We start from the raw sequence: 17,962 nt of genomic DNA, 5'->3' as shown, positions 1-17,962 counted from the left end.
AGGGGAAAAGTAATTTAATGAAATTCTGTAGACTTATTCTTTATTTCTAAGCAACTCTGACAAATTTCCATTTTTTTTTATGTTCCTGTGAAATCACTGAAAGGGCCTTTAAATGTAATTTGTAAACACAGATGTAGATTACACAGTTTGCATAGCCAGTACGTGCTACACGCAGATTTACGAGAAATATCAGGAATTCTATACGTTTTACACAGTGCCAAAGGTAGTATACAGTGTATGTTAAAACATGGTTAAGCTTATTGAAATGGTCAAACTTGCACGAATTTGGCTGATCAAATGTAGTACTCTGCAAGTAGACATGTTGTGATCATCATCATACTGAGAACATGCTGTGCATATATGTGTGTATGCACGCTTCATGGGGTGCTTGCACGCGTTTTCTTTAGTCTACATTTGCCAGGGGGTTGTACCTGGTTGAATGGATGTGTACAGGGATAATTAGAAACTGCAAACAGCCCAGCCAAAGTAGACATGTTGTCACAGAACTTGTGATGATGATGATCATCATCATGCTCAGCATACAGCTTATGTGCACGTGTGTTGTTTACTACATTTGCCAGGGGTGAGGGATGGGTGGGTGGGTGGGTGGGGGGGGGGGTCTGCCTGGTTGAATGAATGTGTACAGGGATAATTAAAAACTGCAAACATTGGCAACAGCCTAGTCAAAGTCAATATTATCTTATTAATGTGCCTATTTCATAATTTTCAAAATTTTCATAATTTCATTGTTTTCTTTCAAGCATGGACAAGACCCAGGTAGAAAAAACAGCCAATCCAGGACCGTTCTACTACCGCCTTCGAGAACGAATCGAGAAAAACATGAAAGAAGATAAAGACGGTAAAAACTGTTGGAAGTGGACAGGCGGGTTGAGGAGTGACAAGAGATATGGGGTGGTGAAATTACATTCTGTTGCCTTCAAGCTGAACAAGACAGTAAATGCTCACAGAGCTTCATACATGGCTTTCAAAGAATGCATGGATTTAACGATGGACATATCCCATCGATGTCATGAGAGGCTGTGTGTAAACGTGGACTATCTATCGCACGAACCTCATTCCGTGAATATTGACAGGGAGAGATGCAAGAAGAAATGCAACCAACATGGAGAATTTGATCCATGCATATTTGAAAGTGGTGATGATGACAATAACAACAACAGGCAAGTTTAACATGTTACTTCTACGTACTACTACACCATAGGAAATTCACACTAAATGCGCCCATTTTGCTGGGAAGAACCACAGTTCTGGTTATTTAAGCCCTAACCCTAACCCTAACCTTACCCCAAGCCCTAACCCTAACCTTACCCTAACCTTACCCTAACCCTAACCCTAACCTAACCCTAACCCTAACCTTACCCTAACCCTAACCTTACCCTAACCCTAGCCTAACCCTAACCTTACCCTAACCCTAACCTTACCCTAACCCTAACCCTGAACCCTAACCCTAGCCTAACCCTGAACCCTAGCCTAACCCTAACCCTAACCCTGAACCCTAACCCTAACCTTACCCTAACCCTAACCCTAGCCTAACCCTAAACCCTAACCCTAGCATAAAAGTGAACCATGGTTCTTCCCTGCAGTTTGACGGATGGACGGACTAAATATGAAATATGAAATACCTGTCGTAGATTTTGGTGCATATTCATATAGCCCATGGTTGGGCCTACACTCTTTTTACACAGCCGTGACGTTAGTCACGGCTGTGTCTTTTTTCTTACAGGTTCTTTCTTTCTTTCTTTCTTTCTTTCTTCTGTCAACCTTTTCATTTGCTCTAGCACTCACATGCTTACATCGATTTTGACCTAACTTGGTCACAATGATCATTGACCGTGCCCCTACATGTCACATGAAACTTGTGGGGTCAAAGGTCACGCAGGGGTCACAGGGGTCAAAAACGTGATTTCAACTCAAAATGCATCTTCTCCTACAAATTACGAGGACAGTGGCCACTTGCACACATGCATTGTAATTATCCAATGTCTATGTTGTGTACACAGATTTGGGGTCAAAGGTCATTAAGGGGTCACTTCCGGTATAAAGCGAAAAACCTTCACAAAATTTTATTAGCTAAGTAAAACATAGCACAGTAGCGGTATGTTCACATATGATCTGCAGTCACCCAATGTATATGTGGTATTTTTTTAATTTGGGGTCAAAGCTCATTAAGGGGTCACTTCCGGTATCAAACAAAATACCTTTAAAATGCATCTTCTTCCACAGATTCTGTAGGACAGTGACGCCACTTGCACACATGCATTGTCATTACCCAGTGTCTATGGGGTGTACACAGATTTGGGGTCAAAGGTCATTAAGGGGTCACTTCGGTATAAAACGAAAAACCTTCAAAAATTTTATTTGCTAAGAAAAACATAGGACAGTAACGATATGTTCACACATGAATTGTGGTTACCCAGTTTATATGTGGTATTATTTTATTTGGGGTCAAAGGTCATTAAGGGGTCACTTCCGTATAAAAGCGAAATACCTTTAAAATGCTTCTTCTTCCACAAATTACGTGGGACAGTGGCGCCACTTGCACACATGCATTGTTATAACACAGTGTCTATATGGTGTACACACATTTGGGGTCAATGGTCAGTAAGGGGTCACTTCCGGTATAAAACGATATACCTTCAAAATGCCCCTTCTGCCACAAAAAGCATAGCAAAGTGATGCCACGTGGACACGTGCATTGACATTAGCCAATGTCTATGGGGTTTTCATATATTTTGGGGTCAAAGGTGATTAAGGGGTCACCACACGGCTGTGTTCGTGGTCTTAGACCACAGCTAAGTCTAGTTAAAGTTGTATCTGAGCGTATCGTGTTATCGTCCAAATTGAAAATGTTCAATTGCATAATATTGGCATGTAGGCCTTGTAGACCTATGGTGTAGTAGTAGAAGTAACATGTTAAACTTGCCTTTTATTGTTATTCAGAAATCTATTAACATCTTGAGTAGTATAGATAATGATGTTACAACACATGTCAGTCATGTAAAGATGGCCAAATTATACATCGTCGTTGGGCAGGCAGGAAAAACCTCTTGTGTGTTTGGCCCCTGAACATGTTTAAAACAAAACCTCATATGTAACCTATAGGAGATTTTGCTTTAACCATGTTCAGGGGCCAAACACACATAGGTTTTCCTGCCCAAGGATGACATAATTATATCTTGTGAGATGTTATTCAAATGGCAAAAGTCACTTGGGATTTAATTGTCCTTTGACGTACAAGCTTTCGTAGTTCACAATGTCATACAGATTGTATCTTTGCCTTCGCTGAAAAGCACGCCGAGCCTTGTAGGTGAGTGACCGGGAGCGACGGCGAAAATAAGCCTGGCGTTTATTCATCTGACTGAGGGTTTTCATGCAGGGTGAGTTTGAGGACAGAGGAACTCCGCAAGACTTGGCCTTAAGTAGTATGGAATCTCCGACCGCATTGTTCATCATGTGAATAGCACTGTGATCTCGGTTGACACCATTTCGAGAGCAGGTCTTCACGAGCTCGTGATTTGTTGTCGAAAAGGCATGATTTACCGACTCTGCCTTCTGAGTGGTAAAACCGAACCGAGTCTTGCGTAGTGCCTCTCTCCCCACTCTCTTCTGCAATGCAGCGGTTAGTGCAGCAACATCCTGTTCAGAAAATCTGAAAGAGCCGCGAGCAAATTTCGGCAAATATTCGTAAACATGACCTTTACCGTAACACACTAGAGAATGTTCAAGACACAACTCGTGCTTTCCTTCATAACATTGGATCATAGCCGGGATTGTTTTAGCAACAGCTCTTCTCAGTTTCTTCCCGCGATTTCCATGTCGGATCACAGCAGCGCGGACCTCTCTTTCAGTGCGCCAGGCAATGCTATCTGCCAGCCTATCTGTAGCTTGTCGCCGCTGTTTTGAACCGCATGGTTGCGTAGTTACTAGCTTTGGTTGAAGAGACAATCGCGAGATAGACCTAACTACAGCGCGGTTTAGGTGCACTGTATCAAGGTAGTGTTTGGTTTTGACACCAGTGGTTTCCCGCATTGTAGAACCAAAACCCTCTGCCATTCTGCCATCGGCATCAGTGGTTAACTTGTCCACAGTTATCGGATCCTTCCCAGTGGCAATTTGTTCAGCAAGCTTTCTGCCCCCGGATTTCTCATCGCCTACATTACTGCTTGCAGATATGGTCGCTGTGCAAGCCTGGTGTCCAGGGCATGTAACTTCAGTCCCATTGGCCCTCAACACCTGTCCAAGCTTGCATAGTTTACTTTCATGATTAAAAGCAATTACTTTCTTGTTGGCAGTAAGGTTCTCCACAAGAACATCTCGCGTTTGCGTGGCGGGTGCAAATGGCGTATTACCCCTGCAGCTCCTCAAACTAACATTATATTGTCTATCACTTTCTGCAGGAATGGGAGTGTTGCGAGCATAGCCGGCATTCTCCAAAGTGTCGTGTAAGCCTTTACGATGATTTGCCATGTTATCCTCATTCATAGCTCGTAGAGTTTTACCCACAGTGTTCAGTTGCTTCTGTAGGCTTGCAGTACATGGGACGGATTTGTTCATAGATGTCAAAAGGCGTTGGGCACCAGCGGCGGCAATGTTTGTGTTCATCAAACCTAGGGCTAGACTGCGATTCGGCTCTGCTGTTTTTCGTCCACGACCCGATTGCAAGATTTCACGGTATAGCTTATGCTTTGATGACACGAAGGAGCACACATTACATTTCAACTGGACAATGGCACTGACTCCCCACTTTTGATACAGATTACATTGAGTCACAAGACGACCATGGCACCCTGGGTTGTTCTGATTGTGCTGATCTACACAGTCTTGTATAACATTCACACATGTTGGAAGATGCACCTCTGTATAGCAATTGACTTCTTGAGTGTCTGTTTTATGTTGCAGGGATTCTTCGACGTGTGAAAGCCTGTGAGTCCTTGGTCGCAGCCTACCACCAATCACGTCTGATGACTGGAATTTTGTCTTCAGGAAGTCCTCTCCAGCTGCAGTAAATTCACCAGTGTCTTTGAGTTTGAAGGCTAAGTTGAATTCTTCATGAGTTAATCTTTTAATGAAAGGTAGGTTGCTGTGTGTTGTTGAAACTGTGGATGAACTGGAATATTTTGGAAAAAGATTGTGGTTCTTGCTAAACCAGGTAGCCTTTCTCTTTTTCCAGGACTTTCCTTTCTGCCCCATCTTCTATAAACATGCAATGCTTGTTCCAATATAGCTTGTATTTCAAAAAACTGATATTTTAAACTGGTATTTAATTGAATAGGATTGGTTGGTCACTTGAATGTAAAATTAAGCCCTTAGAATGATTCTCATTCTCATTGGCTAGGCTTTTAAGATCACTTACCAAGGTGTTGTGTAAAAATGCATGACATTGTCCATTGATATGGGGAGGGAGGATATGCCCATTGTTTGAATACCTCACTTGAAAGGATTAACTGCAACTTATTGATTATTTGAATGCACCATAGCCACTAGCTGGTAAACTCTGGCTCATTATATTCTCATTTTAATGTGTATTATTTCTTCAAAATTCATATTTTTAAAGAAAACATAGCAAAATGGGTGTTTTACCACCCCCCCCCCCCTTAACCCACAATCATACAGTTAAAAACACGCAAAAAACACACAAGTGATCACTTTATGTACAATTTATATATTTAATAACATGCCCTATACATTATATACAGATGGGGAGACATCATTTTCAAAACAAACTGATTTTAATTTGATCCATTTCAGTACCTGCATGACCTTCTACATGTGCTATCTACAGTAGATAGCAAATTAATTGAATTTGGCGCCAAAATGAATTTGGCGCCAAAATATGTTAACTTGAGATCAGTCACTCTTAGTGAAGTTATATAATGTTAATTAGTATTAAAACTATTAGAAAATAATAAAATCAAACATCTTGAGGTCCATGAAGATTTCACATCACCAAATAATGTCTCTAAACGCTTTCCGTCCCGATGCAGTGTTTTTGCATTTCGGTAAAAGTTGACCAACATTAAATCAATATCAAAAATCAAAAATAAATTGGCAGATTTTGTGCAAAATTTGTGCCAGGTATTAAATGTAGGCTTGAATCCAAGCATCTGCCAAGATTTAAAAAGACTCAGTACTTTTATTCAGATTTTAAATGCATTTCTCAAGACGCCAGTTTCTAGGTAATATTACAAGTGGCGCTATTCTGAAAATTAGGTGAGCGAACTTGATAATCTTGGCGGTCCAGTAGTTCGAAAATTCAATGGTCAACTATATATATCTTTTTGTTTGTTTACTTGCTTATTTGTTTATCTTTCAGGAAAATATTACTTGAAAAATTGGTAAGTCGCCGTAAGGTAGGTAGAGCCATTTGAATAGAGCCTATTTTGTACACAAAGTATAGGGAAATTTATTGGTATTGTGATACCTGAAGTCAGTCAACAAAGTGTTATAGAGTAGTACATGTAGATGAAATACAGGGAAACAGGAGTAAGAATAAAGTTTTTATGTGGGTAATGGTGAATCCAATGGACGAGGACACAAAACACATAAAGGATCAATTATAAATGATACAAGAGGATACCTTGAATATATGAAAAACTGGAAAGAAAAAGAACAAGGTACACCATCTTGATGTGGGGAAACAGGTACAATACAGACTAGACAGTACACAGGAGGGGGGAATAAAAACAGTAAATGTAGGCATTAGAAGTAGGTAAAGTACGATAGCCAAAAATGACCAGCTCCAAGGCCCACAGAAGTGCTAAACCTGCAAAAACAACAGGGATCAATGGGAATATAAAAGTGCACTAGAACAAGTGATGAAAATCACTGTGCACATAAGCAGATATGATAAACCAAACAAACAATGTAGACACAAAAAACAGGTAAAGTTCGATGACCAAAAATTGCCAATTCCAAAACCCAAAGAAGTGTCATGAAAGCAGTACAAGAGTAGACTGGAAGTGATAAAAATCACTGTGCACATAGCAGACAAACAACACCAAACAGACAAAAAACAACCAATATTTTGAGCAGGTAAACTGCTCTTCTTCAGAGACAGACAGCAAAATATTAAATCAAACAGTGACATGCTGTAGTTTAAAAAGATATTCAAGTCAAAACCTGAAGGCAAGTTTAAAAAACTTAAACTCAGTAACAAACAAGAAAACAAGCTCAGAGCAAAATAAGCTGTATCTAAGAAATAAAGTGTTTTTTTCTTATTATAATATGACAAGTAAAAAGAAAGAGTATTTGTGTAAAAAAAATTGTTAGTGCAATGATGATGCTGTAAACAGACAAATTCATACTAATGGAACTTGTTTTAGATCAAAGGATTACCCTATTTGATCCAATTTGACCTTTGACCTGTGATACATGACCCATAACTCGATCAACTACCCCATACTTGAGATACATCTATGCTGCCATACTAGCTTAGATCAAGAGATATTGTGTTGACAAGGTTTATAGCAATTTAAATCTATTTGACCCAATTTGACCTTTGACCCATGGCACATGACCCAAACACAACCACCAACTACATATACAGCTATGCTCATATTTATTGCACAGCCCCTTATTCAGTTAAAAACAAGATAGTTGTGAGTGGCTGAGTGCATAATAATAACAGCAAAGCACTTACGACCTTCTTGCATCAAGTGTACATACCTGCGTATATTCTTGATCATATGGAAAGCTACTTCCAAATATGGTGATAGCATCCTGCTGATGGAGTAACTGTTGCTGTATAATAGGGAGAGCTGCATAGTTCTCAGTCAAGATTAAAAGATAGCGAGTCTCACTGAAAATAATATGAATGAATATAATTATATTATAACTATAATGTAAGAGAAACAAGTAGAATATGCAAGAGGAACATGTAGTATTATAAACACTACACACAAACAACTCTTGAGTGGCCATAATTTTAAAATTGATTAAGAACATTGAAATTGATATAAACTAGCGGTCACCCGTCTTTTGCGGTTCTTAAATAATGCAATTTGCAAATGCATCACCCCCCTCCGAATTTTTATCAGTGGCGGCACAAGGATTTTTTTTTTTCAGGGGAGGGGGTATGGGGGCAAAGTGAATTTTAGGGGGGACTTCAAAAAAATATGCGGTAGATTGCTGCAAAGGTTGCAAATTTTTGTAATTTGGGATTTTAAGGCTAAAGTGGGGGGGGGGGGGCAAGAAAAATACACCCACCCCCGTAGTGCCACCACTGGTTTTTATTGCGAATAATTTTAACAACTCCTTAATTTATTAACTATTTATCAGTCTTTTCATTAATTCATTTAAATCAACTACTACTTTGATGTCCTCTAGCCTCTCCTTCATCCCCTTTAGCTCACATCCCTCTTCTCCCAATATCTTCTATCCCTCTTTTATCTGTACCTAGTATGGTTCAAGTATTTTTGCCATGTTTGGAAAGTTTGATTGTCACCCATGCTTTGTGAATTGTCAACAAATATTGCCAACCCATGGCACCCATGCACTCTCTTTCATTTTAATATTCCTGTGTTTATTCTTCCCTATTTCTTTACTAAATTTCCATTTTATCCTGGCACAATATTATTAATGCAGACCATCGCGTAAATATGCATGAAAACCAATGCAACCCAAGATCATCACGTAAATACATTACCAAACAACAATGAATTCTTAGATAAACGCGATAGCTTAGTAACCGACCGTACAGTATTTTTTGGACCCTGGATAATATAATTTAGGCTGTTTTTGCTCATTTTTAGACTTAAATTGCTAAGATTTGAAAAAATGAGGTGACTATGCAGGGTAACTCGGTGTATGATTTTGCAAATGCATCACCACCGTTTGAGTTTTTATCACGAAAAGTTTTCCAACTCGGTAATTTATTATAGATGTATGAAGAATACTGTTAGCTACAGTTTGACGCCTCGATGCAAAATAAAATCCAATGTTCTAGATTTTAATTAAGACTTGCAAATTGTTAAGGCGACTTGTAAAGTTGCAAATTTAGGGGGAAGGAAAGAAACAAACCCTGTTCTACAGGGGGACAGACCTTAGGTAGGGTTGGCCAGTCACACATGTTTTTCTTTCTTTTTTTCTGGAGGCTAAAATTACCCTATAATATCACCAAAATCTTATTTTAGGAAAATTGAAAAAAAAAAAAATTGCATGGGTCGAATTGCAAGGGAGCACCGTCTATTTAGAGTCATTAGAGATTGAACATTTCATATTGCTATGGAAAGGGAGCACTATCTATTTAGGGTCCTCAGAGATTGAACATTTCATATTGATATGGAAAGGGGGTACTGTCTATTTAGAGTACTCAGAGATTGAACATTTCATATTGATATGGAAAGGGAGTACTGTCTATTTAGAGTCCTCAGAGATTGAACATTTCATATTGATATGGAAAGGGGGTACTATCTATTTAGAGTCCTCGGAGATTGAACATTTCATATTGATATGGAAAGGGGGTACTCTCTATTTAGAGTCCTCAGAGATTGAACATTTCATATTGCTATGGAAAGGGAGCACTGTCTATTTAGAGTACTAAGAGATTGAACATTTCATATTGATATGGAAAGGGGGTACTGTCTATTTAGGGTCCTCAGAGATTGAACATTTCATATTGATATGGAAAGGGGGTACTGTCTATTTAGAATCCTCAGAGATTGAACATTTCATATTGATATGGAAAGGGGGTACTGTCTATTTAGAGTACTCAGAGATTGAATATTTCATATTGATATGGAAAGGGGGTACTGTCTATTTAGGGTCCTCAGAGATTGAACATTTCATATTGATATGGAAAGGGGGTACTGTCTATTTTGAGTCCTCAGAGATTGAACATTTCATATTGATATGGAAAGGGAGCACTGTCTATTTAGAGTACTCAGAGATTGAACATTTCATATTGATATGGAAAGGGGGTACTGTCTATTTAGGGTCCTCAGAGATTGAACATTTCATATTGATATGGAAAGGGGGTACTGTCTATTTAGAGTCCTCAGAGATTGAACATTTCATATTGATATGGAAAGGGGGTACTGTCTATTTAGAGTACTCAGAGATTGAACATTTCATATTGATATGGAAAGGGGGTACTGTCTATTTAGGGTCCTCAGAGATTGAACATTTCATATTGATATGGAAAGGGGGTACTGTCTATTTAGAGTCTTCAGAGATTGAACATTTCATATTGATATGGAAAAAGGGGTACTGTCTATTTAGAGTACTCAGAGATTGAACATTTCATATTGATATGGAAAGGGAGTACTGTCTATTTAGAGTACTCAGAGATTGAACATTTCATATTGATATGGAAAGGGGGTACTATCTATTTAGAGTCTTCAGAGATTGAACATTTCATATTGATATGGAAAGGGGGTACTGTCTATTTAGAGTCTTCAGAGGTTGAACATTTCATATTGATATGGAAAGGGGGTACTGTCTATTTAGAGTACTCAGAGATTGAACATTTCATATTGATATGGAAAGGGAGTACTGTCTATTTAGAGTCCTCAGAGATTGAACATTTCATATTGATATGGAAAGGGGGAACTCTCTATTTAGAGTACTCAGAGATTGAACATTTCATATTGATATGGAAAGGGGGTACTGTCTATTTAGGGTCCTCAGAGATTGAACATTTCATATTGATATGGAAAGGGGGTACTGTCTATTTAGGGTCCTCAGAGATTGAACATTTCATATTGATATGGAAAGGGGGTACTGTCTATTTAGAGTCCTCAGAGATTGAACATTTCATATTGCTAAGGAAAGGGAGTACCGTTTATTTAGAGTCCTCAGAGATTGAACATTTCATATTGCTATTGAAAGGGGGTACTGTCTATTAAGAGTACTCAGAGATTAAACATTTCATATTGATATGGAAAGGGGGTAGTCTATTTAGAGTACTCAGAGATTGAACATTTCATATTGATATGGAAAGGGGGCACTCTCTATTTAGAGTCCTCAGAGATTGAACATTTCATATTGATATGGAAAGGGGGTACTCTCTATTTAGAGTCCTCAGAGATTGAACATTTCATATTGCTATGGAAAGGGAGCGCTGTCTATTTTGAGTACTCAGAGATTGAACATTTCATATTGATATGGAAAGGGGGTACTGTCTATTTAGGGTCCTCAGAGGTTGAACATTTCATATTGATATGGAAAGGGGGTACTGTCTATTTAGAGTCCTCAGAGATTGAACATTTCATATTGATATGGAAAGGGGTACTGTCTATTTAGAGTACTCAGAGATTGAACATTTCATATTGATATGGAAAGGGGGTACTGTCTATTTAGGGTCCTCAGAGATTGAACATTTCATATTCATATGGAAAGGGGGTACTGTCTATTTTGAGTCCTCAGAGATTGAACATTTCATATTGATATGGGAAGGGAGCACTGTCTATTTAGAGTACTCAGATATTGAACATTTCATATTGATATGGAAAGGGGGTACTGTCTATTTAGGGTCCTCAGAGATTGAACATTTCATATTGATATGGAAAGGGGGTACTGTCTATTTAGAGTCCTCAGAGATTGAACATTTCATATTGATATGGAAAGGGGGTACTGTCTATTTAGAGTCCTCAGAGATTGAACATTTCATATTGATATGGAAAGGGGGTACTGTCTATTTAGGGTCCTCAGAGATTGAACATTTCATATTGATATGGAAAGGGGGTACTACTGTCTATTTAGAGTCTTCAGAGATTGAACATTTCATATTGATATGGAAAGGGGGTACTGTCTATTTAGAGTACTCAGAGATTGAACATTTCATATTGATATGGAAAGGGGGTACGGTCTATTTAGGGTCCTCAGAGATTGAACATTTCATATTGATATGGAAAGGGGGTACTGTCTATTTAGAGTCCTCAGAGATTGAACATTTCATATTGATATGGAAAGGGGGTACTGTCTATTTAGAGTCCTCAGAGATTGAACATTTCATATTGATATGGAAAGGGAGCACTATCTATTTAGAGTCCTCAGAGATTGAACATTTCATATTGATATGGAAAGGGGTACTGTCTATTTTGAGTCCTCAGAGATTGAACATTTCATATTGCTAAGGAAAGGGAGCACTAGTCTATTTAGAGTACTCAGAGATTGAACATTTCATATTGATATGGAAAGGGGGTACTCTCTATTTAGAGTCCTCAGAGATTGAACATTTCATATTGATATGGAAAGGGGGTACTGTCTATTTAGAGTCCTCAGAGATTGAACATTTCATATTGCTAAGGAAAGGGAGTACCGTTTATTTAGAGTCCTCAGAGATTGAACATTTCATATTGCTATTGAAAGGGGGTACTGTCTATTAAGAGTACTCAGAGATTAAACATGTCATATTGATATGGAAAGGGGGTAGTCTATTTAGAGTACTCAGAGATTGAACATTTCATATTGATATGGAAAGGGGGCACTCTCTATTTAGAGTCCTCAGAGATTGAACATTTCATATTGCTATGGAAAGGGAGCACTATCTATTTAGGGTCCTCAGAGATTGAACATTTCATATTGCTATGGAAAGGGAGCACTATCTATTTAGGGTCCTCAGAGATTAAATATTTCATATTGATATGGAAAGGGGGTACTGTCTATTTAGAGTCCTCAGAGATTGAACATTTCATATTGCTATGGAAAGGAGTACCGTTTATTTAGAATCCTCAGAGATTGAACATTTCATATTGCTATTGAAAGGGGGTACTGTCTATTAAGAGTACTCAGAGATTAAACATTTCATATTGATATGGAAAGGGGGTAGTCTATTTAGAGTACTCAGAGATTGAACATTTCATATTGATATGGAAAGGGGGTACTGTCTATTTAGAGTCCTCAGAGATTGAACATTTCATATTGCTATGGAAAGGGAGCACTATCTATTTAGGGTCCTCAGAGATTGAACATTTCATATTGCTATGGAAAGGGAGCACTATCTATTTAGGGTCCTCAGAGATTAAATATTTCATATTGATATGGAAAGGGGGTACTGTCTATTTTGAGTCCTCAGAGGTTGAACATTTCATATTGCTAAGGAAAGGGAGCACTGTCTATTTAGAGTCCTCAGAGATTGAACATTTCATATTGCTAAGGAAAGGGAGCACTGTCTATTTAGAGTACTCAGAGATTGAACATTTCATATTGATATGGAAAGGGGGTACTGTCTATTTAGGGTCCTCAGAGATTGAACATTTCATATTGATATGGAAAGGGGGTACTCTCTATTTAGAGTCCTCAGAGATTGAACATTTCATATTAATATGGAAAGGGAGTAACATCTATTTAGAGTACTCAGAGATTGAACATTTCATATTGCTAAGGAAAGGGTGCACTGTCTATTTAGAGTACTCAGAGATTGAACATTTCATATTGATATGGAAAGGGGGTACTGTCTATTTAGGGTCCTCAGAGATTGAACATTTCATATTGATATGGAAAGGGGGTACTGTCTATTTAGGGTCCTCAGAGATTGAACATTTCATATTGATATGGAAAGGGGGTACTCTCTATTTAGAGTCCTCAGAGATTGAACATGTCATATTGATATGGAAAGGGAGCACTATCTATTTAGAGTCTTCAGAGATTGAACATTTCATATTGATATGGAAAGGGGGTACTGTCTATTTTGAGTCCTCAGAGGTTGAACATTTCATATTGATATGGAAAGGGAGCACTATCTATTTAGAGTCCTCAGAGGTTGAACATTTCATATTGATATGGAAAGGGAGTACTGTCTATTTAGAGTACTCAGAGATTGAACATTTCATATTGCTAAGGAAAGGGAGCACTGTCTATTTAGAGTACTCAGAGATTGAACATTTCATATTGATATGGAAAGGGGGTACTGTCTATTTAGAGTCTTCAGAGATTGAACATTTCATATTTATATGGAAAGGGGGTAGGGGCCTACTGTCTATTTAGAGTCTTCAGAGATTGAACATTTCATATTGATATGGAAAGGGGGTACTGTCTATTTAGAGTACTCAGAGATTGAACATTTCATATTGATATGGAAAGGGGGTACTGTCTATTTAGGGTCCTCAGAGATTGAACATTTCATATTGATATGGAAAGGGGGTACTGTCTATTTAGGGTCCTCAGAGATTGAACATTTCATATTGATATGGAAAGGGGGTACTGTCTATTTAGAGTACTCAGAGATTGAACATTTCATATTGCTATGGAAAGGGGGTACTGTCTATTTAGAGTACTCAGAGATTGAACATTTCATATTGATATGGAAAGGGAGTACTGTCTATTTAGAGTCCTCAGAGATTGAACATTTCATATTGCTATGGAAAGGGAGCACTATCTATTTAGAGTCCTCAGAGATTGAACATTTCATATTGCTATGGAAAGGGAGCACTATCTATTTAGAGTCCTCAGAGATTGAACATTTCATATTGATATGGAAAGGGGGTACTGTCTATTTAGAGTACTCAGAGATTGAACATTTCATATTGATATGGAAAGGGAGTACCGTCTATTTAGAGTACTCAGAGATTGAACATTTCATATTGATATGGAAAGGGGGTACTCTCTATTTAGAGTCATTAGAGATTGAACATTTCATATTGCTATGGAAAGGGAGCACTATCTATTTAGGGTCCTCAGAGATTGAACATTTCATATTGATATGGAAAGGGGGTACTGTCTATTTAGAGTCCTCAGAGGTTGAACATTTCATATTGATATGGAAAGGGGGTACTCTCTATTTAGAGTACTCAGAGATTGAACATTTCATATTGATATGGAAAGGGAGTACTGTCTATTTAGAGTACTCAGAGATTGAACATTTCATATTGATATGGAAAGGGGGTACTCTCTATTTAGAGTACTCAGAGATTGAACATTTCATATTGATATGGAAAGGGAGTACCGTCTATTTAGAGTACTCAGAGATTGAACATTTCATATTGATATGGAAAAAGGGGTACTCTCTATTTAGAGTACTCAGAGATTGAACATTTCATATTGATATGGAAAAGGAGTACTGTCTATTTAGAGTACTCAGAGATTGAACATTTCATATTGATATGGAAAGGGGTACTCTCTATTTAGAGTACTCAGAGATTGAACATTTCATATTGATATGGAAAGGAGTACCGTCTATTTAGAGTACTCAGAGATTGAACATTTCATATTGATATGGAAAGGGGTACTCTCTATTTAGAGTACTCAGAGATTGAACATTTCATATTGATATGGAAAGGGAGTACCGTCTATTTAGAGTACTGAGAGATTGAACATTTCATATTGATATGGAAAGGGGGTACTCTCTATTTAGAGTCATTAGAGATTGAACATTTCATATTGCTATGGAAAGGGAGCACTATCTATTTAGGGTCCTCAGAGATTGAACATTTCATATTGATATGGAAAGGGGGTACTGTCTATTTAGAGTCCTCAGAGGTTGAACATTTCATATTGATATGGAAAGGGGGTACTCTCTATTTAGAGTACTCAGAGATTGAACATTTCATATTGATATGGAAAGGAGTACCGTCTATTAGAGTACTCAGAGATTGAACATTTCATATTGATATGGAAAGGGGTACTCTCTATTTAGAGTACTCAGAGATTGAACATTTCATATTGATATGGAAAGGGAGTACCGTCTATTTAGAGTACTCAGAGATTGAACATTTCATATTGATATGGAAAGGGGGTACTCTCTATTTAGAGTACTCAGAGATTGAACATTTCATATTGATATGGAAAGGGGGTACTGTCTATTTAGAGTACTCAGAGATTGAACATTTCATATTGCTAAGGAAAGGGAGTACTGTCTATTTAGAGTACTCAGAGGTTGAACATTTCATATTGATATGGAAAGGGGGTACTGTCTGTTTAGAGTATTCAGAGATTGAACATTTCATATTGATATGGAAAGGGGGTACCGTCTATTTAGAGAACTCAGAGATTGAACATTTCATATTGATATGGAAAGGGGGTACTGTCTATTTAGGGTCCTCAGAGATTGAACATTTCATATTGATATGGAAAGGGGGTACTCTCTATTTAGAGTCCTCAGAGATTGAACATTTCATATTGCTATGGAAAGGGAGCACTATCTATTTAGGGTCCTCAGAGATTGAACATTGCATATTGATATGGAAAGGGGTACTGTCTATTTAGAGTCTTCAGAGATTGAACATTTCATATTGCTATGGAAAGGGAGCACTATCTATTTAGGGTCCTCAGAGATTGAACATTTCATATTGATATGGAAAGAGGGTACTGTCTATTTAGGGTCCTCAGAGATTGAACATTTCATATTGATATGGAAAGGAGGTACTGTCTATTTAGAGTCCTCAGGAGGATTACCTGATTTACAGCTGCATCCCACCCACATTACCTCGACATAATTGAGATTTTTGTATCTGTAGAGATTTAGAAACCACACATAAAATATCTAATCACCCACCTTTAATCATTTTTGTGTGCTTTCCAGAGATAGGATTATCAAACTTACCCATGTCCGGTGGCATCCCTGTCAAGGCTTGCTTCCAGCAGTCCTGCTGGACTACAATCTAGTTCAACTTCCTTGGGCTGCAAAATAATTTACATTACAATGATAATATATATTTAACTAAAATGAAAACCAGAATTCCTTTTACAATGGTTGTGCTTTAAGTATCCCGAGCATAATTATGCAGTGCTGCTGATTGGCTGCTCAGGGCACAGATCAATTTATATAGCACAATATTATTCAAGGTTGCATTGTTATGCAGCTTCCCTTACCCTAGGATGCGATAACAATATGCCTTCCAGAAGCAATGTTCAAAATATGTTACGATAGCAGTTTTGAATTCTGCATCTTTAATTTCCCAAAGTACCGCCCGCTTGGCGAGTAAACAACTAAGGATAATAAACTGGTAATATTGCAACCCTGAGCTATGTTGATACATTTTCAATGTGAAAGTGAAAAAAATATCTTCCTTTTCTCATGCATCAATAAATCAAATGGTCGCTATACACAGCCATAGTAAGTTATATTTTTAGGTAAATTGTGCTTTTTTAATAATACTCTGACTCAGGCAAATGTCGGGCTGGCAACATTTCTGTAACTTTTATGAGTTACCTGCCTGAATATAGAGTACACCTCTGCTTGAGAGGCTCGACAATACAATCCATACATCGAACACAAACGTGTAAACAGGGTCATTATCCCTAGAGAGTGAGGGGTATATGGCTTAATGCTTTTAGAAATTCACATATCACATAATTAACTCACCTCCATATTTGCCAGCAAAGATAATGTATCTTGTTTCCTAAACACTTCCACTTGATCCTCTGCATTGGGCAATCCGCCAAAGTTGCGTCTTACTGTGTGCTCTATCTGGGCCCAGGAGGGACTAAACCGGGATTTCTTGATGATATGGTATACCATTTTGATCAGACTGTAAACAGATCAAAGTTATATTGTCATCAAAATACTGTAGATATAGATGACCAAATATTATCTTCTAAACAGATTAAATCTAATGTCCATTACATTATAAGAATGGAAAAAACTGGAAATTTGAGTTTTCAACAAAGACAGTTTGGAACCATAGCAAGAGCTGTGTCAGCAAAGTAGTAAAATTTCATTTACAGATGTAATATTAAGTTTATGCATCAAAATACACCCTAATGGAAAAAATAGTGATAATGTCCCATTACTACACTACGGGATTCTCATGAGAGTAGCAGCGCTGCTACTCTCGAGTACCCACGTCGGCCACCAGACCCTTGTGGCCCAGCAAGCCGGCTGCAACTCGCGAATACCTCGTGGCGTAGGTACTTTGAAGGTACTCTGAGTACCGACACTGGTACTCACCTGCCAGGTACTTCGCAGCTGAGTACCGACGTCGGTACTCTGGCAAGAAAATGAGGAAAGCGGGTTGCCATTTCTTATTTGTTTTTGTTGCCATATTGATTTATTTTGATTAAT

At 38.1% G+C, this 17,962-nt stretch overlaps 1 protein-coding gene across 1 annotated transcript in view; it reads right to left on the bottom strand.

Moving 5' to 3' along the window:
• Positions 1 to 17,962, bottom strand: part of LOC140166723 (E3 ubiquitin-protein ligase rnf213-alpha-like) — a 123,215-nt gene that overhangs the window by 78,763 nt on the left and 26,490 nt on the right. Inside the window, exons 12-14 of the mRNA XM_072190221.1 lie at positions 17,264 to 17,429; positions 16,502 to 16,578; positions 7,687 to 7,819 (exon numbers count right to left, since the gene is read on the bottom strand). Coding sequence (XP_072046322.1) covers positions 7,687 to 7,819; positions 16,502 to 16,578; positions 17,264 to 17,429 — 376 coding nt within the window. The remainder of the gene's footprint in view (positions 1 to 7,686; positions 7,820 to 16,501; positions 16,579 to 17,263; positions 17,430 to 17,962) is intronic.

This window comes from Amphiura filiformis, chromosome 12, assembly GCF_039555335.1.
Source record: "Amphiura filiformis chromosome 12, Afil_fr2py, whole genome shotgun sequence".
Classification (NCBI taxonomy): domain Eukaryota; kingdom Metazoa; phylum Echinodermata; class Ophiuroidea; order Amphilepidida; family Amphiuridae; genus Amphiura; species Amphiura filiformis.
This window is presented reverse-complemented; position numbering and strand designations above follow the sequence as displayed.